At 41.8% G+C, this 22,330-nt stretch overlaps 1 protein-coding gene across 1 annotated transcript in view; it reads left to right on the forward strand.

Annotated features, from left to right (window-relative positions):
* CACNA1B (calcium voltage-gated channel subunit alpha1 B) overlaps window positions 1-22,330 on the forward strand; it is a 417,311-nt gene that overhangs the window by 242,949 nt on the left and 152,032 nt on the right. Inside the window, exons 10-18 of the mRNA XM_040324212.1 lie at window positions 6,595-6,645; window positions 7,785-7,994; window positions 12,354-12,466; window positions 15,197-15,309; window positions 15,431-15,562; window positions 17,632-17,704; window positions 18,096-18,213; window positions 21,570-21,637; window positions 22,049-22,155. Of these exons, the coding sequence (XP_040180146.1) occupies window positions 6,595-6,645; window positions 7,785-7,994; window positions 12,354-12,466; window positions 15,197-15,309; window positions 15,431-15,562; window positions 17,632-17,704; window positions 18,096-18,213; window positions 21,570-21,637; window positions 22,049-22,155 (985 nt within the window). The remainder of the gene's footprint in view (window positions 1-6,594; window positions 6,646-7,784; window positions 7,995-12,353; window positions 12,467-15,196; window positions 15,310-15,430; window positions 15,563-17,631; window positions 17,705-18,095; window positions 18,214-21,569; window positions 21,638-22,048; window positions 22,156-22,330) is intronic.

Genomic DNA, 22,330 nt, shown 5'->3' on the forward strand with positions numbered 1-22,330 from the left:
CTATCTGTGTGTCTATTTGGACTTCCACACAAGTGCCTTGACCCAATATCTATGATCTAAAATGTAGACCTAGACCCAACAAAAGGCTCCTCTTTCACCTGAATGCATACAGAAGAGTAATGTATGGTATACAGTCCCAGTAGAATATTTAGGATTTTGTTTGAATTGTGTATTTTATCTGTCTATCCAATCCATCCATCCTGTCTGTCTGTCTATTTGGACAGCCACAACAGTACTGCCTTGACCCAATATTTATGATCTAAAATGATTTAAAATGTAGACCTAGACCCCACAAATGGCTCCTCGTTCCCCCGAATACATAGACAGTTAATGTATGGTGTTCGGTTTTTGACACAGAAACAAAGAGCTGGTAGAGAAATGATTCGAGGAGAGCCTTCTGTTTGTTGAGTCATACACAGACATTGGACATGGCAAAATCCCCTCACTCCTTCCTGTTGTTGTAGCCTCAGTGCGTACCGGAGTTTCTGCTCCAGCGGCCAGACTCATGAATAATGAACTCTGGACAGGCAATGTATAATTAAGGTGGGAAGTGTCTCCTCGGATTTAAGGACACCTTCGATTGGGCCTGCGGTTAACAACGTTACCCAAAATCCTTCAAGCCAATTACTGGCTGATTGCGGATTATATAGCCACTGCTAATGTGATAAGGAAAGACACATCCATTATAATGACGATGTAGAAGTAACCGATCCTTTCATCTCATAAGATTTATCACATCTAGAGAGACATCCAGGCTGAGGAAAAATGTTTCATTAAAAAAAAAAGCGCAAGAAATAAAATAAAGTGAGAAAGCCATCTGTTTACAATGACATTTTTTTTTCACAAGTCAGCGCACTGTACCAAAGAAAATGGATGAACTCCTGTCAAATGCCTTAGAAGTATCACTACATCCAGACATGGCGCCGCTAGGATCCAGAACATACTTAAAGTGTTACTAAACCCACAACAGTAAAATCAGTCTGTATATGCAGTAAAGCAGGGGTGCCCAACCAGTGGCCTGCGGAGTCCTCTGATGTGGCCCGCAACCTCCTCTGATGTGGCCCGCGACCTCTGCTCTGGGATGGAATAGAATACTGTTATTAAATGTCAGTTTATTACTAAAATCACAGGCCGGGATTCAGATACGACTGATTCAGAGAATCGGTTACGCATTGATTTCCCTAAGATCCGACCGGCGTAAGTGTATTACACCGTCGTTTCTTAGGCTGCATAGTTACGCTGGCCGCTAGGTGGCGCTTCCGTGTAGTTGTGCAAGGAATATGCTAATTAGGTATTTTCGCCGATTCAGAAACGTACGTCCTGCCGGCGCATTTTTTTTTACGTCGTTTACGTTAGGCTTTTTCCGGCGTAAAGTTACCCCTGCTATATGAGGCGTAGCTAATGTTAAGTATGGACGTTGTTCCCGCGCCGAGTTTTGAAAATTTTACGTCGTTTGCGTAAGTCGTTCACGAATAGGGCTTTGCGTAAGTTACGTTCACGTCGAAACCAATGAGGCTTTGCGGCGAAAATTCGAGCATGCGCACTGGGATTTTTTCACGAACGGCGCATGCGCCGTTCGTAAAAAACGTCAAATACGTGGGGTCACAGCGTATTTACATAAAACACGGCCACATCATCCCCATTTGAATTAGGCGGGCTTACGCCGACACACATACGTTACGCCGCCGTAACTAAGGGCGCAAGTTCTTTCTGCATACGGAACTTGCGCCCTAAGTTACGGCGGCGTACCGTATGTGAGCTATGTTACGCCGCGCCGGCAGATACTGCAATGTATCTGAATCTGGCCCACAGTGTATATATGGGCATATCTGTTCTGCAATGGTTTCTGGGCTACTTTCAAACTAATCCACAGATGCAGAGCAGCGTACCTGCAGGTTATCTGCACTGAGCCATACACTTCTGTTATTACCTCCAAATTTGGTGAGCTTTCTGAAAGTGCACCAAACCTGCAAAATATAATAGAAGTCTATTGCAAAGTGCAGAAAAGCCAAAGGTACACCGGGTAAACCGCAGCACATCAGTGTGAAAGCAGCCCGACCCAATTGGACCCTTGGCAGTGACTTGTGTTCTACCTCCAATCTGATCTGGCTGTGTCCGTGTCTGCTCTGCATATGCAGAGTGGACATGGACCTGCCATCTACCCGCTCCGCTGATTGTGGCCCGCGACCAGTTACCAAGTCGCTAAAGTGGTCCTCGCACTTCAAAAGGTTGGGCACCCCTGCGGTAAAGCATGCTTGTTATATTCACTGTGGAACCTAAGGGGTTAATCCTCCGCTTTGTGTAAAAAGGCTGTTTGATCCCATCTTCTCTGATCCTCCCCATCTTCCACTGTCTCCAATCCATCTCCTGATAAGACAAAACAACTCTGCTTGAGAGTTTTGTTTTCTTGGGAGGGTGCATGTGATCAGCACAGGGCCAATCCGTACTGTCCAGACAGAGGGGGTCCTGCAGCCTTATAGGACAAGCTACAAGCTTTAACCAGACACTGATAGAAGTCACAAGACTGCAATATACTGTTAATGAGAAAAAGGTATTTACCGGTTTATAGTTACTAAAATATTTGCAGTTCCATGTTCTGTGTACTGTGGGAGACCAGATAGAGTAAATGCAGGGTCCTGGGTTTAGTAACATTTTAAGGATTTGGCAAGATTGTTTGCATTCTACATTTAGATATTCGATAACAAATCCTTTAAGTGTTTGTAACCTAAAAAAAGATCCTGTTCCTTTAAGCATGTTAAACAGCACAGTGCTTGTGCTGTGTAATTTGGCCCATTGTATCACCTGAAATACTTGGCTGATCCTGCCTGGCCCTCTCCCTGTAAACTAACCACGATTTATCGTGGCTGCTGAGCCTTAACACTGTGGTCACTTTACCTGCCTTCCCCCTCCTCCTCCCCCCCTCCCTGCCTGTCAGCCCTCTCCTCCTGCTGCTAAAATAACTTTTACATTTTTATATAATCCTCTATTTGTTAATGCAATGTGCTCCTATCTATATATACATAAAACAGACACTGGGACACATAGCATTAGGAAACAGACAGGATTGTATGAAGAGGACAGAGTAGCTTAACAATCACTTTAAGCATCTTGTTACCCAATATATTACAGTAGGTGAAAAGGGGTCATGTAAATATCAATTTGATTTGTGTACATTTATACACATTGTTTTTATGCCTTGGGAAAAAAAAGCAGATGTCTTAAAATTGTTTGGGGCTAACTAAACCCAAACTGAATGTCACACAGGAAACCAAGTGCCCATGTTAAAATGCCTCCCCCAAAAATGTGATTATTATTGTATCCTTTACCTAACAATAAGTTTTGACAATGCTCCCATATTTATACTTGCCTAATCTTCCATATTTTCATTAATGCATTTCATGTGCACACTTGTGAATACACCCTCTAGTGGTCATCTGTATATCATGCTTTGTGATTTCCTCTCCTTCCAAGTAGTGGTTATCTGTATAGCAAGCACTGTGACTAATATCTCACCCCCTCTAGTGGTCATCTGTATATTGAGAAATTATATTATCTATCTATACCTTGCTCCAGTGATCATTTGTATAATAAACAGTGTGATCAGAACCCCTATCGCTAGCGGTCATCTATATATTAAGCAAGTCCTGTGAGCGCTGTCTCTAAACCAGTTTTGGATTTATATATTAAGCATTGTGTTTTATCTTTCCTTTGCTCTACTGTGTATCAAGAAATGTAATTTGTGCTCCCTCGTTCTAGTGGTCATCTGTATATGAAGCAGTGTGATCTTCCTCCCTCCAAATATTGGTCCTCTGTATAATAAGCAATGAGATTAACACTGGCATTCTCTAGTGGTTGTCTGTATATCAAATAATGTGACTCTAGTATTTATCAGTGTCAGTTTATCATAATTGATTACTGCAAGGTGCTACTGCATTCTACTTGTGTAACCTTCTCCATAGGGGAGCCATGTGTTCCTTATTTTAGCAGACATTTGTTACACGGCAAGTAACTTAAAAGCAGTTTTAGTAGCAAGATTGACCTATTAAAAATCTCCCGTGTAGCGCTTACCTATTTTAAGTGACTGTCAGCAAATAGTCAAAGTCTAACTAAAGGTAAAACATTGAAAGTGAAAGAAAATAAAGAAAGTCACACAAATGTTCGATGTGAGCTTGTTGTCGGAAAATCTGACCGCGTGTATGCTCCATCGCACATTTGCTGTCGACAAATGTGAGAGTTTGAGCGAACAGTCCGTCGGAAAAAAATCCATAGTTTTGATGTCGGAATGTCCAATCTTGTGTACGCGGCATTAGAGGGAAAATCTTCCAGTGAGTTTCTGGTGACAATCGGTCATAAAACAGACTTAGAATTTGGTTCTGATCACCTTTAGTGAAAAATCTCCATATTTATCACGTTTATCACTTGACTTGTAACAGGACCACCAGAATGGTAAAACTTCAGGGAGCTAAGCTACCTCTGAGACTCAGGGATGGCCCTGCTAAATCAAAGTTGCCTGGAGGGCTTTGAAATATAAAATAAAAGGATCCTTAATAAAATAAATAACGAGAACAGTCTAATAATTAGGACAAGAAGAGATTGCCCCCACACTGTAATTTTTATTTTGCTAGCTTACTTGGGGCCCTTTTTTGATGGTCACTTTGGAGTAATTTACTCTCCCTTCTTGTTTTGGATATGGGACAGGAAGTGAAGGGAAATCCCAATGGGACAGACATGTAAAAAAACAACAGCAAAAATAACGCTCCCTTTACTGTATTCAAAATGGGAAAAAAAATTTACTTTAAATTTCCTAGTAGCAAAAAATGTAAATCACAATTAGGGATGAGCTCAGGCATGTTGGGATCTTAGTTCAAATCCACTGGAGCGAGTCTGCCAGGAAGCTGTTAATATACAGTGCCTTGAAAAAAAAAATTCCACATTTTGTCATGTACGTTTATGTTTTTGTTTGTAACATGACAAAATGTGGAACATTTCAAGGATATGAATACTTTTTCAAGGCAATGTACTTGGTCAATCATAAGTGGCCCAGGCATTCCCTGCCCTGCAGCTGCACATATACAAGGTACATGCGCTTATGATTGGCCAAGTACATTGACAACTTCCTATCGTGATTGCTCTGGTGGTTTTGGAATAGGATGCAAACCATCCTAGGCTCACCCCTAATAATCAATGTAGCCCTAGCTTAAATTTCCCGGCCTTAAGCCTAATATACACAAGAGGAGATTATCGGACCAATGATTGTCAGTTTGTTTTTATTTGTGCAGTAACGGATAGGTTACTAAAGTACAAAAATTCTCGTACGACAGAATAAAAATTCGGAAGTGATGTAATGTATTTTCAGATGAAAACTGTACTGATTACACAAAAATCGTACGAGAAATATTTTCGCATTTGTCCCTTCAGAAGATTATAGGACGAAAGCTGTGTACTAATGATCAGATTATCGTACGATTGCTTAGAAAGTGGTGTTTTATTGTACGATTTTCTGATCATGTGTATGGGGATTTAGGCTAAATTTACATGGACAGTTAGTATTCCCTGTAAATTCTTGCAGCAAAAATATGCAACCATCTTTAAGCCCTGGTTTACATTGATGCTACTTTGAAATTGCGCACGTGCAAAACTACTTTTGCAAATCAGTGCGGCGCCGCAAAATCGGTGTTACACCGATTGGAACAGTGCCATTGCCACCAATAGGCTGCGACTTGTCATGCGATTTTTAATCCCTCAAATCGCATGACAAATCGCTCCAATGTGAACCTAGGCTAACTGTTCACACAGTCAGCAATTACCTGCATTTCGGGACAGATGATCCTGCAAACAAGCACACACTTGTCATTGCAGCCGCAGGAATCCACAGATTATTGACCCTGGAATTCGCAGGATGTGATAATCGCCCATGTGAGTGTAATTTTACTGCTGTTGTGCAAAAACATTTTAAAATTTGCTTAGCAGTGCAACTTCGAGTAATTGAGGCATGCAGATGGACACCCTAGGCTTATACTCGAGTCAATACGTTTTCCCAGTGTTTTGTGGTAAAATTAGGTGCCTCGGCTTATATTCGGTTCGGCTTATACTCAAGTATATATGGTTTGTGGTCTCTTAAATCCAAAAATCTGATCTAAAACAGAAAAAAACGATTAAAAAACTAAATATATTTACAATTACAGTAGAGTAATTGCTTAAATCTGTGTTAATATCAACATTCTGTAATCCCCTGTTCTCAGGGGAGCCAATCAGGCTCTATGTAATGCACATGTGCTGATAGGAATAGATAAACCAAATGGCTCACCAGTGTGATGCTTCTCATTCATTATCCAAAGAAAAAGGAATGCCCGCCTGGTTTATGGGACTTTTTAAAGTGACAATACAGACAAATGAGCTCCAAACTGGAATCAAAAAATAAATAACAAGTCTTTATTATATCAAACATTAATAAAAATTGTTTAAAAACATTGCTAGAAACAAAATACAGAGATTAAAGCATGAGTGTTTGAACCTAACCTTTCATATAGCAAAAAAGGACTACAGAGACAGCCGACGTGTTTCGAATAATGCAGTATTATATATCTTCTTCAGGGATGCTCTTATGTAGAAAGAAGGAAGATGTTCTACAAAGTAAACCATTAGGTAAGTATACTTCTAAAATGACATGATAAGCATACAACAATATCCAAGTCACATAGAATAATGTAACTAACCATGCTGTATGGAGTGATGTGCCTAGCCGCAGTTGGATAGATTAAAAGCAAAAATTAAGATCTGTCTCTCACAAAACACACCACAGGGGGCGCAGTGGGCCCAGTCTTGCCAAAGCAATAGTCTAGCTGAGGGGGCAAAGTAGGCTGGAATCTGCAAACAGGTGGCTAAATTAATATTAAAAACCAAAAAAGCATATATGAATATATACAGTATATGTGCATATCAAAATGACATGCAAACAGATATCATATTTCAGATTAATATTGAAGTTATACCTTTCCGTATGGCTCACATAGGGAGAAGGATCAGATTCAAAATATCGTTGGTGCAATCATGCAGGATGCGTTGTGAACCAGTGCTGAAGTAGCTGCTAACAGGCAGCTTGTTCGCTACCAGTCTGTAATAGCAAGTAAAGAAAGCCCCATAAAAATCAATGCAATCAAAGCAGCATTGTATAGCACAATAAAAAAGCCTGGCAAAGCCAGATAGTATCAAAGGAAGAAGTATTTAAAAGTTCTGTCATTTCTTACCAGAGGCAGATCTGCACAGCACATGGCGCAAGCCGAGCGACTGTCGTGACAATTAGGCTGCACCTGCTGCAGAGTTATATAGGGAATCTTGGATTGAAAGAGGGCCAATCAAATAAAGCAGGCGGGACTTGGCAAGATGGATCATCAATCCTGTGTGTTGCTATACTCCTACCAGAGGACACCCCCCTTCCCCCCTGAGGCGGTGACGTGGGCCCCAACCTTGCCCACTGGGTCGGATGATGTCACGCGTCAACGCATATGGAAGCTGGGAAACACAGCAAGTGAGAGCCGAGGACAACCAAGCCTCGCTCTTGGCAACTTCACCAGTCAGGAGATTGGAGATGTGCTTTATGACCAAGCTTTGTTGTTGCTACAGTGAAAGTCAGGCACCTGGCTGTGCTGTCTGGCAGGGTACCTTTATCACAGGACTTTACATATAGTTAGGAGGGATCATCATCTCCCATATACTGTATGTATTTCAACTGTATTTTTCCTGCTTGCCAATAGTTTGTCTGTAATAATTCCTTCTATCTGCAGGATCCCCCTTTGCCCGGTCAAGCTTGAAAAGTGGAAAAAACGAGAGCTCATCCTACCTCCGCCGCAAGGAAAAGATGTTCCGGTTCTTCATTCGCCGCATGGTTAAGGCACAAAGCTTTTACTGGTTTGTGCTGTGCGTGGTTGCATTGAACACACTTTGCGTCGCCATTGTACACTACAACCAGCCAGCATGGCTCACCAAAGCCCTGTGTAAGTAGCTGACTCCACACTACTTGCTAGTCTTAATATTAATAAATTATTTAAGGTTCTTGCAGAAAGGTAAGAGTCATTCGCCCACAATCATTCCTTAAAGAGGTTCTTGAGTCCCCCCCCCCCCCTAAAAAAAAATACAAATACTGTAGCTCTTGATTTTTAATAAAAGGATACCTACCTGTCCAGGGATCCAGCATTGTCCTCAACAGGGCTGGTTCACCAGTCTTCAGGTCCACAGTGGCTCTATGCCAACTGTGGGAAGCCGGTTGTGACTCCTTGTGCCTTCACAGCCATGCTGTGCCCTGTGACTGGTCCTGAAGCCTCCCAGGACCTGTGATATGTTACAAGAGGCTGCAGGGGGGGGGGGGGGATAAATTTATACCAAATTTACATTTGTCCACCAGCACAAAGGAATGTTCTTTAGGCTATTTTTTTCTCTCGATTGTTTACTAGATGGAGCTGAGGAGCATAGAAGTACATACTTCTTTGCTTTCTTATTCCCTTTAGTGTTCACCCTATAGAAGCTACATTTTACACTATTGCTACAGTTAACCACTTCCTTACTGGGCACTTAAACCCCTTCCTGACCAGAGGACTTTTTGCGATTCGGCACTGCGTCGCTTTAACTGACAATTGCGCGGTCGTGCGACGTGGCTCGAAAACAAAATTAACATCCTTTTTTCCCCACAAATAGAGCTTTCTTTTGCTGGTATTTGATCACCTCTGCGGTTTTTATTTTTTGCGCTATAAACAAAAATAGAGCGACAATTTTGAAAAAAAAAAAAATATTTTTACTTGTTGCTATAATAAATAGCTAAATTTTTTTTTTTTACGTTTTTTTTTATCCTCAGTCTAGGCCGATACGTATTCTACATATTTTTAGTAAAAAAAAAAAAAAAAAAATCGCAATAAGCGACTGGTTTGCGCAAAAGTTATAGCGCCTACAAAATAAGGGACAGAATTATTATTATTATTTTTTTTTTTTTACTAGAAATGGCGGCGATCTGCGATTTTTATTGGGACTGCGACGTTATGGCGGACACATCGGACACTTTTGACACGTTTTTGGCGCCATTCACATTTATACTGCAATCAGTGCTATAAATATGCACTAATTACTGTATAATTTTTTTTTTTACTAGAAATGGCGGCGATCTGCGATTTTTATTGGGACTGCGACGTTATGGCGGACACATCGGACACTTTTGACACATTTTTGGCGCCATTCACATTTATACTGCAATCAGTGCTATAAATATGCACTAATTACTGTATAAAACATTTTTTTTACTAGAAATGGCGGCGATCTGCGATTTTTATTGGGACTGCGACGTTATGGCGGACACATCGGACACTTTTGACACATTTTTGGCGCCATTCACATTTATACTGCAATCAGTGCTATAAATATGCACTAATTACTGTATAAATGTGACTGGCAGGGAAGGGGTTAACACTAGGGGGTGAGGAAGGGGTTAAATGTGTATCCTAATTAGTGTTCTAACTGTGGGGGAGGGGGGTGACTGGGGGGGTGACCGATCTGTGTCCCTATGTACAAGAGACACAGATCCGTCTCCTCTCTCCCCTGACAGCACCGCTGTCTGCGAGAGCCGGGAATGAGAGATGATCTCATATGTAAACATATGAGATCATCTCTCATTGGCCGCACAGATCGCCTAGGAAACGGCCGCTCCGATTGGCCGTTCACGGCGATCTGTGACTGGCTGTGTCCAAGGGACACGGCCAGCACAGCAGTTCCCCGCTGCGCGCTCGGGAGCGCGCGCGGGGAACGCGAAAAGGGGCGGCCGTAAAAACACGGCCTCCCAGAGAAGTAGAGCCACCCGGCGGCCGTATATAGTCGTACGGCCGTCGGGAAGTGGTTAATCATTAGTATGTATCCTTCTTTTAACAACTTCCTATCCCTAGGATGTACTTATATGTCCTCAGGAACAAATGATTATATGTATGCAGCTGCAGCCATGATCCTGGTATAATTGTTTTTGATCAAGTGATCCTGTTTCATGTAAAAGTGATTGCACGCCGCCCGACCACTTTTAAAGTTTTGATCAGCTCCCTTGGAGGGCGAAGGAGTGATCAGGGGTTTCATAAACCCCAGATCCTTAATAAAGAGTACATGTTACTGGCTATGCTATCACACCGTTGTGATACCAATAGGTGAATTAAATAATTTTTTCAAAAAATGCACCTGCTGTCCCCCCCGTGCTCCAGCACAAATGTGACTGTGCACTTATGTCCCACATGTATATTGTAAACTGTAATTGCACCGGACATGTGAGGAAACGCCACGAATGTTAGAGCGGGATCAATACTTCTACGTCTAACTCTAAACTTGTACCCTGTAAAGCAAGGCTAATCAACCAGTGTTCCTCCAGAGGTTGCTAGGGATTTCTTGAGCTACGAGCAATTTCTTAGCTGTCTGTAAGGGAGAAATTCTTCCCATTGACCACAAGTGTAAGGAGCATTCTTCCCACTGATCCTCACACTAATGTATCATGAGTTATAGATATACGGTAGTTATTTTTAGCAGGGGTTCCCTGAGACCAGAAGGTTATTTCAGGGATTCCTCGATCTAAAAAAGGTTGAGAAAAGGCTGCTGTGAAAGCTTTTAAAGCGTCACCATTTCACTGGCTTGCAACATTCTTAATCTTGACATGTTTGGTAACTATTTACTTGGCACAACATAATCTTTTATATTTTAGTAAAAATTGGTAATATATTGTATTTGTGTGCACTAAAATGCATTTAAGTGTATTTTTTCCTGAAAATTTGCATTTGATAAACGGCTTTATGTCGCGTGACATAAAAAATTGCATCAACAACAATTTTATTCTTCACGGTCTCTGCTTTCAGAAAATATATAATGTTTGGGTGTTCTAAGTAATTTTCGAGCAAAAAAAATCTGATGTACCTGTACCTATGTGAAAAATGTCAAAATTGGATTAAAAGAAAAGCCTCAATGTGGAAGAAAACTCCCAACTATTTTTAAAAATAATAATAATTATAATAATAAATTGAACTTTTCTTGTCGGGAATTCCGATCGTGTGTACGCGGCATTAGGCTTTTCTTCCACTTGAAAGTGAACTTATGGACTATGGACATTTACATATTGTTAATGAGCAGTAAAAGAGCTTTAAGGCTCCATTCACATTAGTGTGTCTCCAAAGCCACACGATTTCCAGTGCAACTTTGATCTGGCTTTACACTCAATAGATCTAAGGCGCATCAAACATCACACAAAAGTAGTGGAGGCACCTAAGTTGCACCAATTTGAATTCCATTGAAAAGAATGGGGTGCGACTTTGATGTCCAAAACGACAATAAAGTGCACTTTTGTTGAGTGATTGATTGGGTTAAATCGTGTACCACACCGTCCCCTACCGCAGTCACAAGGGGCAGCTGCCGTAAAGGTAAAGTGCTTCGGCAACTGTCCATTCCAGTGTGAATTTGGCCCAATAGCTATGGCGTTTAACCAAATGTTTTTGTATCCCCATATATCAATGTATTCGGTCAATGGAAAGATCAGTGACGGCCTATCCATTAGGGGCGCAGGGACGGCCCTAATCCATGCGCCTGGACCTTAATCTACATGCAGGGTGCTGGATGCATGGATTTCAAAAGGGTTTTTTTTTTTTCTTTTTTAAGCACGTGATTAGACCCAGAGGCACGGCGCCCTGAGCCAACCCAGTTGTGTGACAATAGAAAATTAATATTCACTATTGTCTTCCTGATTCTCCTCCTGGCTCATCAGAAAGCGGGTGCTGAGACATGATTGGCCAGGGAGTCTCAGAATCCCCTTCTATTCAGCCGGGAGGGGAAGCAACTGCCCCAGCTCTTCCCTGGAGCGAGGAGCAGCATCAGCCTTTATAGTGCCGGTTCACACAGGGGCAGCTTCAAAGCCGCCCCATACAGTGCAACTTTAGCGCGGCTTGCAAAACAACTTCTGTATAGAAGTCAATGCAAGCCACTCCGAAGTCGTAGTACACCAACTTTTTTCAAGTCGGAGCAACTTGAGTCGCTCCTATTAGAATGGTTCCATTGCAATGCATCTAGCGCGACAGGTCACCACTGTGTGAACAGGCACTTAAGGTAAGGCCACTGATCGCTGCCGTCCGTCTTTCGCTGGGGGGGTGGACTGATCAAAGCGCCCCCCCTCCCCGAGCAGGGGGAGGACTGATTGCCGCCATCCCTCTCCCGCGGGAGTGGGGACAGTTTTGTTTGCCGCTCCCCCCAAAATATTAACCACCATCCGCCATGGATATGGTATTTTTGTAAAGCAATACCAGAGATAAAAGAAATAGATAAGGTTAATTTTAATTCTTGTTTGTTTTTTACAGATTTTGCAGAGTTTGTTTTCCTAGGCCTCTTTCTAACAGAAATGTCCCTAAAGATGTATGGCCTGGGTCCTCGACACTACTTTCACTCATCTTTTAACTGTTTCGATTTTGGGGTAAGATTTTCTATCACTTGAAACACTGATCCATACTAGAGACTGAGAGCTGTCTATGTGCTGGGAGCATGCAGTCAGTGTTCTCTTAGCGCAGAACCTCGGCCGTCCATGCATTTATATGTGCAGCTGTCTTACATATGAGAGCGGCAGGAGGGTAGAGCGAAACTAAAGTCTTCTATCCTTTACAGCCAAAGAAGCTGCCACTTAATCTCTGTTTGGCCTGCAGTTGCCATGGTGCTGCATATGTGATCACCTATGACACCAGCCAATTGGTGGCTTGATAGTTCAGTTGAGAGCTAACATAAGTACACTGACAACGTTGACAGTAATCACCATGCATTGAATGTAACTGTTTACATTGGGGAAAGTGTTTTTAATTTCACTTGAATGTTCTAAAACTTCACTCAGATATCCAGTTATGTTCAGGATGAAGTCACATTTTCTAACTAGGTAAAAATTATTATAATTATAATTTTTTATTTATGGGTAAGGTCTAACCTCTGTCATAATTGTGTTGCTGATTGTGTCGCTGCTGGGTAGGTACACCTTCTCTCTTTGTCCTGGGGTCTTACAGTGAGTGCTAGGCCCCCTACTAATGATTGGGACCCGGAACTCACGATTCGGGGTCACCTGATTGCTGTGATAACATCGGATTGGCTACCACAGTGATTAGTCACTGTAAAGCCTGCCCTGTATTCTCTCTCTCTCTCTCTCTCTCTCTCTCTCTCTCTCTCTCTCTCTGAGAATGAAGGAGATCTCTCTCTCCTTGCAAAAAATATTAATAATATTAATAATAAAAATTTAAAAAGTTTGGGTTGTTTGACTTGTTTGGGTCAAGGTCTTGGGTCAGTATTTTTTTGGGGATAGGACTTTATATTTTTAATTAGTATGAGTGTCAGTGTGTTTTAGGTAGGATAAAAAAAGCAAAATGAGAACTATTGTTTTTGGGCTGTACTACGTGTACAAAGAACAACATACGCATATGTGGTATCGCTGCGATTGTCAGGAGCACAAGAATTTATTTTAGGTTGTTCTTTGGTGGAAGGTTATTTTTAATATTTTTTTTTACTATTTTTGCCCAGTTTTCCTTTGATAATAAAACCAGGAGATTTCCATTACCATTTACCACCAAAAAAAAGCGGTATAATCCACCTGAATGCACAAAGAAGTTATGATGATTATGTATGGTTTACTAACACATTTTAAAGTTGCAAAATTGTGCTTAGGCATTAAGATTTGTTTTACCCTTAGGCAAGAAGGGGTTAAAGGGGGGGGCGTGCAAAGAAGCGGAATTTCCCCTTTTGGGTGAAGTTCCGCCTAAAAGACCTTGAGTGTACATATGCAAAATACAACCTCTTCTAGCTACCAGTGTTTCAATGTACGCATACATATGCTCATCTGTGCTTGTATACATATGCTAAAAATTATTCCCCTCAAATATAAAATTTTCTGTTTTTTGTTTTTTTCTGAGCTCATCGATGCATAACAGATCTTTCTCCCATAGACAACAATACATCTTTGTTCAGATAAAAAAAAAAAAATGCTACAAGGCTACAAACGCAATGTTTTTTCTGCCCATGTGTCCTAAAGCAGGCTCTTTGGGCCATATTCTGAGTAAAGTTACGATGGAGTAACTCAGGATACTCCATCGTAACTCCCTTTTTTGACCCGTGTATCTATGCTCCTGATTCTCAGAATCAGTTTTGCATAGATACACTTAAGATCCGCCATCTGTAAGTCACTTACACTGGCGGATCTTAAATGCAATGACGCCGGCCGCCGCTAGATGGCATTTAAGTGAAGGAGTCATTTGCGTATGCAAATGATCCTTCTACGCCGATTCACGTACGAGTTCGCGTCGCGTAACCGTCGCTAACGTCGTTTGCGTAAGCGGAAACTTACCCCTGCTATATGAGGGGTAAGTTTCCGCAAGTCTCGCGTAGGCCATGTTACGGATGGCGTCGGGTCCCCGTCGTGTTTTTTCGTCGGATACGTCGTTTACGTAAGTCGTTCTTGAATACGACCTTACGTCAATGACGCACACGTCGGCGTCATTGACGTTTTCCGCCGAGAACTGGAGCATGCGCACTGGGCTTTTTGCAGCCCGGCGCATGCCCAGTTCTTTTGTATCGGGGGCGCGCTTCATTTGAATAGAAGCCGCCCCCTTGGAGATCCGCCAGGCTACGCCGGGACACTTACACTCCGCTGTCCCAACTTATGGAGCAAGTGGTTGGGGAATACAACACCTGCTCCAGTAAGTTGGGACAGCGGAGTGTAAGTGCCCTAAGCGAAGCTGGCGGAGATTTACTCAGAATATGGCCCTTTGTGTTTAAATGCCAAATAACAATTGAACAATTAAAACCATGCCTGAAGAAGAGAACAAAGTGATTATAAAAGCATGCACCTACTGTATTTTTAGTTAGTCGTGCAAAAGGAATAGCCTACATTTTGACAACATTTGGCTACAAATAAAGATTGAATTACTGGTGATTATTGGAAATAATGGTTCAGTGGCTTTATCTTCGTGCAGGATAGTCATGTGAATACAGCAGCAGATTATAAGAAAGAAGGCAGAAAGGACAGCCATGGTGGTTCTCCAGCTTTTTCCCTCTTGCAAGATCATAATGAAAAAATGTAGCTTGTTAGTTAATTGCCATCCTCATCCACCTCTTCAGTTCATGATTTTGTAATGCCGTATCAAGGCCATTTTATTGTGTGTTGTTCTTACAGGTGATAGTGGGAAGTATTTTCGAGGTGATTTGGGCAGCAGTAAAACCAGGGACTTCTTTTGGGATCAGTGTGCTTCGAGCACTGCGGCTTCTCCGTATCTTCAAAGTCACAAAGTAAGGGCTCCATCTGCCTATGGTGTGATCCCATATTGCCCATGGTGGCCTGGTCATTAAAAGTCATGCTGTGACCTGCACGTGTGATGTGGATTATAAACTTGCTGCTGGTGTTTTACAGGTACTGGAATTCCTTGAGAAACTTGGTGGTGTCCTTGCTTAACTCCATGAAGTCCATTGTCAGTCTTTTGTTCCTTCTTTTCCTCTTCATCGTGGTCTTCGCACTTTTGGGGATGCAGCTTTTTGGGGGACAGTAAGTGTCAGTTATTGTTTGGAGATAATTTCCCTTCTCTTTAGATACATGTTACCATGATTAGCATAACCTATAGCATGGCAGTACATAACCTGAGGCATTCAGATATGTCTTTGGGAGTGCAGATATCTCACCACTGGAGTCCCTAGAGATATATTACATTGTTAGATTGTTAAAAGTATATATTTAGTCAGTGTTCAGTTGTGTATGTAATGTGGAAGGGTTGGAACTCTTGTCAGGTTTTTACTGTTATCTCTGTCCCTGCTAGGGAAATTCGTCCCTTCTGTTTGTCCAGGCAACTGGGACAGAAACGTTTACAATGGGAAACTTTTACAATTGTCACTGAAATTATAGAAATCTTCCAATGGGGACACTTTCGCAGATGGTATTTCCGCTAACATTGGAGAGAGCTCACCTCGCTTCCTGTTGTGTGGAACAAATAGTGAAGGGAGAAAAAACACTTAGGCCTCGTACACACGACCAGTTTCCTCGGCAGAATTCAGCTTCCGACCGAGTTTCTGGCTGAATTCTGCCGAGGAAACTGGTCGTGTGTACACTTTCGGCCGAGGAAGCCGACGAGGAGCTCGGCGAGGAAATAGAGAACATGTTCTCTATTTCCTCGTTGTTCAATGGGAGCTCTCGCCCCGCCGAGCTCCTCGGCGGCTTCAGGGCTGAACTGGCCGAGGAACTCGATGTGTTTGGCACGTCGAGTTCCTCGGCCGTGTGTACGAGGCTTGAGGCCTGTTTCACACAGGCTTTGGCTTGTATAAGAACAGTGTAAACAGCAAGCTTTGACAAAGCATTTACAGAGCTTTCAGCAAGCTTTGTTGAAGACTTCAACATATCATTGAACCTCAGTTTGTAAATGTTGAACACAGATTCTAATAGGAGAGTTGATTGCCACTTGAAACAAGCTGCTAGCAGGCTTTAGCAGACTTTCAAAAAGCTTCAAGAATTTTTAAAGCCTGCTAGCAGTGGCAATCAGCACTCCCATTATGATCTGTGTTTACAATTTACAAACTGGAGATGAATGGTACTTTAAAAGCTTCAATATATCTTGTCAAAGCTTGCTGTTCACACTGCTCTTATACAAGCTGAAGCCTGTGTGAAACTGCTTTACTGCAGTTGTAACCATTCCACAATCTAATAATACAATGCTTTGGCTTTATATACACTTAAATCCCCCAAATTGCACATCATTTAATGACATTTTCCAAAATTGAAATACCAAAGCAGTGTATATGTTTATACCTTTAAATAAACCTGTCCCAACCCTAATCAATTTAAACTGAGCATATGATGGAAAAATCTGCAAGCTTTAATCTACATGTCAAAACAATGAGCTTATGCAGAAAAGTCATATGCATGTATTGACATTCAGAAACTGGTGGATGTTGTGAAAAAACTGTTTCTTGATAGGTCATAAAATATATCAACCTCTAACCCCTGACTCTCAAGCTGAAGAGTCAGACCTAGAAAAGAATAAGTCACATAGACAGAAAGTTAGGGTCCTTTCACACAGGCGCTCTGCACGGCGGACTCCGCTTTGCTTAGCGGGGGATTGATCGGCTGATCCCAGTTGAGCAGGCGGATGACAGGCCCGTCTCTGCTCACTGTGCAGAGACGGACCTGTCAGTGTCCCACTTTTCTCTATGGGGAGATCGGGTGAAAATGGACTGCCTGTCTGTTTTCATCCGATCCGCCAGTAGAATGGAAAATAGGGTCACCATGCATCTGTATTTCACGGACAGCACATCCACAGCTCTATAGAAGTGAATGGAGAGTCCGATCAGGTCCGCCTGAAAAACTGACAGGCAGACCTGATCGGAAGGCCTTTGTGAAAGGGGAGCAAAGGAGAAGCCAAAATACTGAGTTATCACTGGAACAGGTATAGAAATAAATGGCTTAACTGGAACACTTGTTTCAATGACAACTGTTTCAAAAAGGATTTTCCTAAGTTTCCCTATCTAAGCAATGTTAACTATTTTCTATTTTATGAAGAAACAAAAACAAAGGTTAGGCTTTAGACATGCTTTAAAATAATGAACGTATAACTGTGTCTTGTTTAGATTCTACTTTGAAGAGGAAACAAGAAACACAAATTTTGACACCTTCCCCACTGCCATCTTGACCGTTTTTCAGGTGGGTATAATGGTGTTGTATCTCACATGTGGGTTATTTGTTGTATATGTTGACTTTTCTGTCTGTCGTAAAAATACACAATGAAAAAGCCTGAACCACCATTTTTATTGTATTCTTTAGTGTCTCTAATTTTAGTACCACTAAGCATGTTCAAAAAGCACACTGATGAAGTGATTAGCATCCTACCTTGCTGTGCTAGGTTACATCAAGGAAAGTTTGTTTTGTTTGTATGGTACTGGAGTAATGTTTTGGTCCCATTATCCACTGCTGTCTGTCTTGCTGTGACCGGTCAGCACTAAGCTACCAAATAATGTTATTTAGATTTTCTGTCTTACTTGTGAAACAATGTTCTTCTCTTATGTCTAACTTATGCCCACAATGTTGCTTGCAGATCCTGACAGGGGAGGACTGGAACAATGTCATGTACTTTGGAATCGAATCACAAGGGGGTGTCAGCAAAGGAATGTACTCCTGTATTTACTTCATCATACTGACCCTGTTTGGAAACTGTATCCTTTGATGCCAAGATAGTCCAGTCACTTCAACTCTCATACCTATAACAAGAAAGTGTGAACTACGTGTATCATCACAGGTTGATGCTGTGGATACACAAGTAACAGTGTGCCAACGTCCCGTAATTGTTTAGAAGAAATTAGAATAAAGATATGGACTTTGTAGGCACACGCATATATTTAGTAAACAATTTTAGTTTGTATACAATGGTTTTAACTTTATCCAATTAAAAAACATAAAGTTGAGTCTCATAACATCTCTAATACATATACATATACCACATGTAACGAGCGCAAAGACTTAAAGCACGTAGAATGATATGAATCGAATGGTTGTATCAATACGTGGAGAGGTTGAGTTGTATTCGGAGGTTACTCGCGATTTTCTGTGAGTAACCTCCGAATACGACTCAACCTCTCCATGTATCCAAACAACCATTGGATTTATATCATTTTACGTGCTTCAAATCTTTGCGTTCGTTACATGTGGTATATGTATTAGAGGTGTTATGAGAGTCCTTGAGGTCACTCAACTTTATGGTTTTTAATGAGTTTGTATACAATGGTTTTAACTTTTTACAATTAAAAACATTTTTTTTTTACTAAATATATGCGTGTACCTACAAAGTCCATATCTTTATTCTAATTTCTTCTATCCCATACCTATAAGCTCCTTATGGACCAGAGCAAAATAAAGGGAGACAGTACAGATCAATACAAGAGGGTTCAGAGGGCCTTGCTTGTGAGAGCAAGTAATTCAAAAGATAAAAATTGTGAGGGATGAGCTGATGGAGAAAAGTAAAAGTACAGTTTTTAGGTGAAAGTGGGGCACGATTGTGAGATGGTTTTCAGGGATTGCCTAATAGCTTACAGAGTAGGAACTAGCCAAACATATTGTGTCAGGGAGTTCCAGAGGAAACGAGAGGCTCTGGCGAAGACCTGGAGGTGAGCATTGGAGAATGTGAGGTAGGAGCTAGAGAACAAGAGGCCTTGGGAGGAACTTTTATTGGGTGATATTTTGAGATGAGGTTGGTAATATAGTTCAGGGAAGAGTTGTGGATGGCTTTGTATGTTGTTGTTAGAATTTTGAATTTTATTTATTGGGCTAGCAGAAGTCAGTGATGGGATTGGCAGTGAGGGGTGGCGGCCACTGAATGGTTGGTAGGGTGGATAAGTCTGGCAGCAGCACTCATGCTAGACAGGGCATTTTCTGTTGGATGTTGCAGTCGAAAGCAAAACTGTAAGGGTTCAAGAAGGTTGTTATCAGTGAGGTGGTAGCCCAGACAGTTGTAGACTAGGTGTTCTAGAAGTTCAGAGGTAATCTGGAGCAAAAAGATGGGTCCTGTTTGGACTAGTGGGATCAAGTGGGGGGGTTTAATTATGGGGTAACCAATGCTTGTTTTAAATAGGAGGGGAAGCTGCCAATAGAGAAGGTGATATTGGATATGTGAGTTAGAGAGAGAGCAAGAACAGAGCAAGAGAGTGACCAGAGTAATTGTGAAGGAATAAGATTCCGAAGTAACAGGGTCAAAAGACGAACGTGTTGCGTACGGTGGTAGACCCTAGTATGTTAAGTGGGTGAGATTGCATTTTAGGAGGGCATATTTATACAGAGGTAAGTCTTGCAGGAGTTTCGTTTTATGCCACACTCATTCTAGATAGAGCGAGGTTGGGTCGTCTTTTTGAAAAGGTTGTAGTGGTTGGAGACCAATTCTATGTGTAATAAAGGAGCACATGGGAGTCAGGAAGGATGTGAGTGACCTGTTGTAGACAGAAGTAGCCAAGGCTGGGGTGAGATTTTTTTTACAGAGGTAGTGTGTTGCACAGTAGAGAAGAGAAGGGTTAAAGCGGCTAAAGGTTTCTACGGGCAACTGATTGCTGAGTGGGAGGATATGGGGTGGAAGACAGGGACAGAGAGAGTGTTAAAGTGGTAATAAACACCCCTCTCTGACTCTTACCTATAGGTAAGGCTATATAATAAGGCTTACCTATAGGTACTGTAAATATCTCCTAAATGTGCACCATTTAGGAGGTATTTACTGTACTTGCTGCTGGCTATATCACTGGTGCATTCACTCTGAAGGAACGGCCACCTGGGCCGTTCCTTCAGAGTCCTATGCCATAAACGGCGGCTCCTGTGCGCATGAATGGGAGTAACGTAATCGCGGCTCTGGCCGCGAATCTGGAAGGAAGACAGGTGAAGATAGAAGCTTTTTCAGGGATGACAGCTCGCCGCTGGAAGGGCTTCATTCTAAGGTAAGTTTCACATAATGTGCTAGTATGCGGTGCATACTAGCACATTATGGCTTTACCTAGCAGGTTCCAAAAAAAAAGACACACTGCGGTTTAATTCCACTTCCACTTCCACAACTGATAAGGTTGTGATCAGATAGAAGAAATGGGGTGTTGGTGCCATTTGAGGCCTTGAAAGACTGGTGTTCAGGGCTGACATAACTGTAACATAGCTGGCAACTGTAAAGCCTCGTACACACGATAGGTTAACCAGAGGACAACGGTCTGAAGGACCGTTGTCTTAGGTTAACCGATGAAGCTGACTGATGGTCCATCACGCCTACACACCATAGGTTAAATAACCGATCGCGTCAGAACGCGGTGACGTAAAACACAAAGACGTGCTGAAAAAAACAAAGTTCAATGCTTCCAAGCATGCGTCGACTTAATTCTGAGCATGCGTGGATTTTTAACCGATGGTCGTGCCTACTAACGATCGGTTTTGACCTATCGGTTAGCAATCCATCGGTTAATTTTAAAGCAAGTTAAATAAGGCTAAGGTTAAATAACCTATGGGGCCCACACACGATCAGTTTTGACCGATGAAAACGGTCCTTCAGACCGTTGTCCTCTGGTTAACCGTGTGTTCGAGGCCTTACAATTGTCATCAGAGGCATGCCTTGAATTTAGCACACACAGCGCATGTTCTAATAGACAGAATGTAAATGAAAACAGTGCAGAAAACAACATTGGTATGTTTTGATTTATGGATTTTGCTCCATTAATTCCTCTCAATTTTGAGCTTTCTTTTGGGAAAAAGTTGAATCGGAGGGTTTAGTTCTGCTTTGAATACAACATATTCATGCTTGACTGGAAAGTGCCTTTAAGCAGAAACTCCAGCTGGTAAACTGTCCTTGTTACAGGGTTACACCTTAAAAAGGCGATGCATAGACACATTGCACCAACGTGACTTTTGGCTGGGACAATCGTGTTTGTGTACAGGCTTCTCTGGGTTATCCATCACTGCTTACAGTACTTTTCTGTGTCTGTACTAATACTACAACTTTACATGTATATTATTATGCTTGCGCAATTTGTTTTCAATCCTTAGCCTGAATCAGACACCCTCCTGAATGTATTTCTAGCCATTGCTGTTGACAATCTGGCCAACGCACAGGAACTTACAAAGGTACAGGGCTCACTGATGGAAACCCTAATTAAGTGACATTTTGTTTGCTAAAGCATTCTGTATCCTAAATACCTGTCTTTAAAAATACACGTCTTCGTCTTTTTTTCACCTTTTGTTGTATCTTAGTGCTGCTGATCTCCTTAGAAAGACCTTAGAAAGGTCTAAAACAAATTCTGATAATACATTAACATGTTAATGTTTATGAGTGATTGCGCTTACATAGGCTTTAAAATATATTAAAAAAATGGGAAATGCATTAGGTAGTCACTCTAATACAACTGGACTTTTTTAAACAGTATTTGTATGTAAACTAATTGGTTGCTGTAGGTAACACCTTTGCAAAATGTCTCCTTTCCCTGCTACTGGCCCCATGTTTCCATGTTGCTAACCTAAACAGTATGTTTCCTGCAGGATGAGGAGGAGATGGAGGAGGCTACCAATCAGAAGCTGGCACTCCAGAAAGCCAAAGAAGTGGCAGAAGTCAGCCCCATGTCAGCCGCCAACCTTTCAATCACAGCGTAAGGAATCGCACCATTTATGGTGCACATTTTACCCAAATATACAAACTTTTCTTGGAAACACTTATGCCCTGTACACACGATCGGTTCGTCTGATGAAAACGGACCGTTTTCATCGGACGAACTGATCGTGTGTGGGCCCCATCAGTTTTTTTTCTCATCGGTAAAATTTCCG

This window comes from Rana temporaria, chromosome 9 (assembly GCF_905171775.1).
Source record: "Rana temporaria chromosome 9, aRanTem1.1, whole genome shotgun sequence".
NCBI classification, from domain to species: Eukaryota; Metazoa; Chordata; class Amphibia; order Anura; family Ranidae; genus Rana; species Rana temporaria.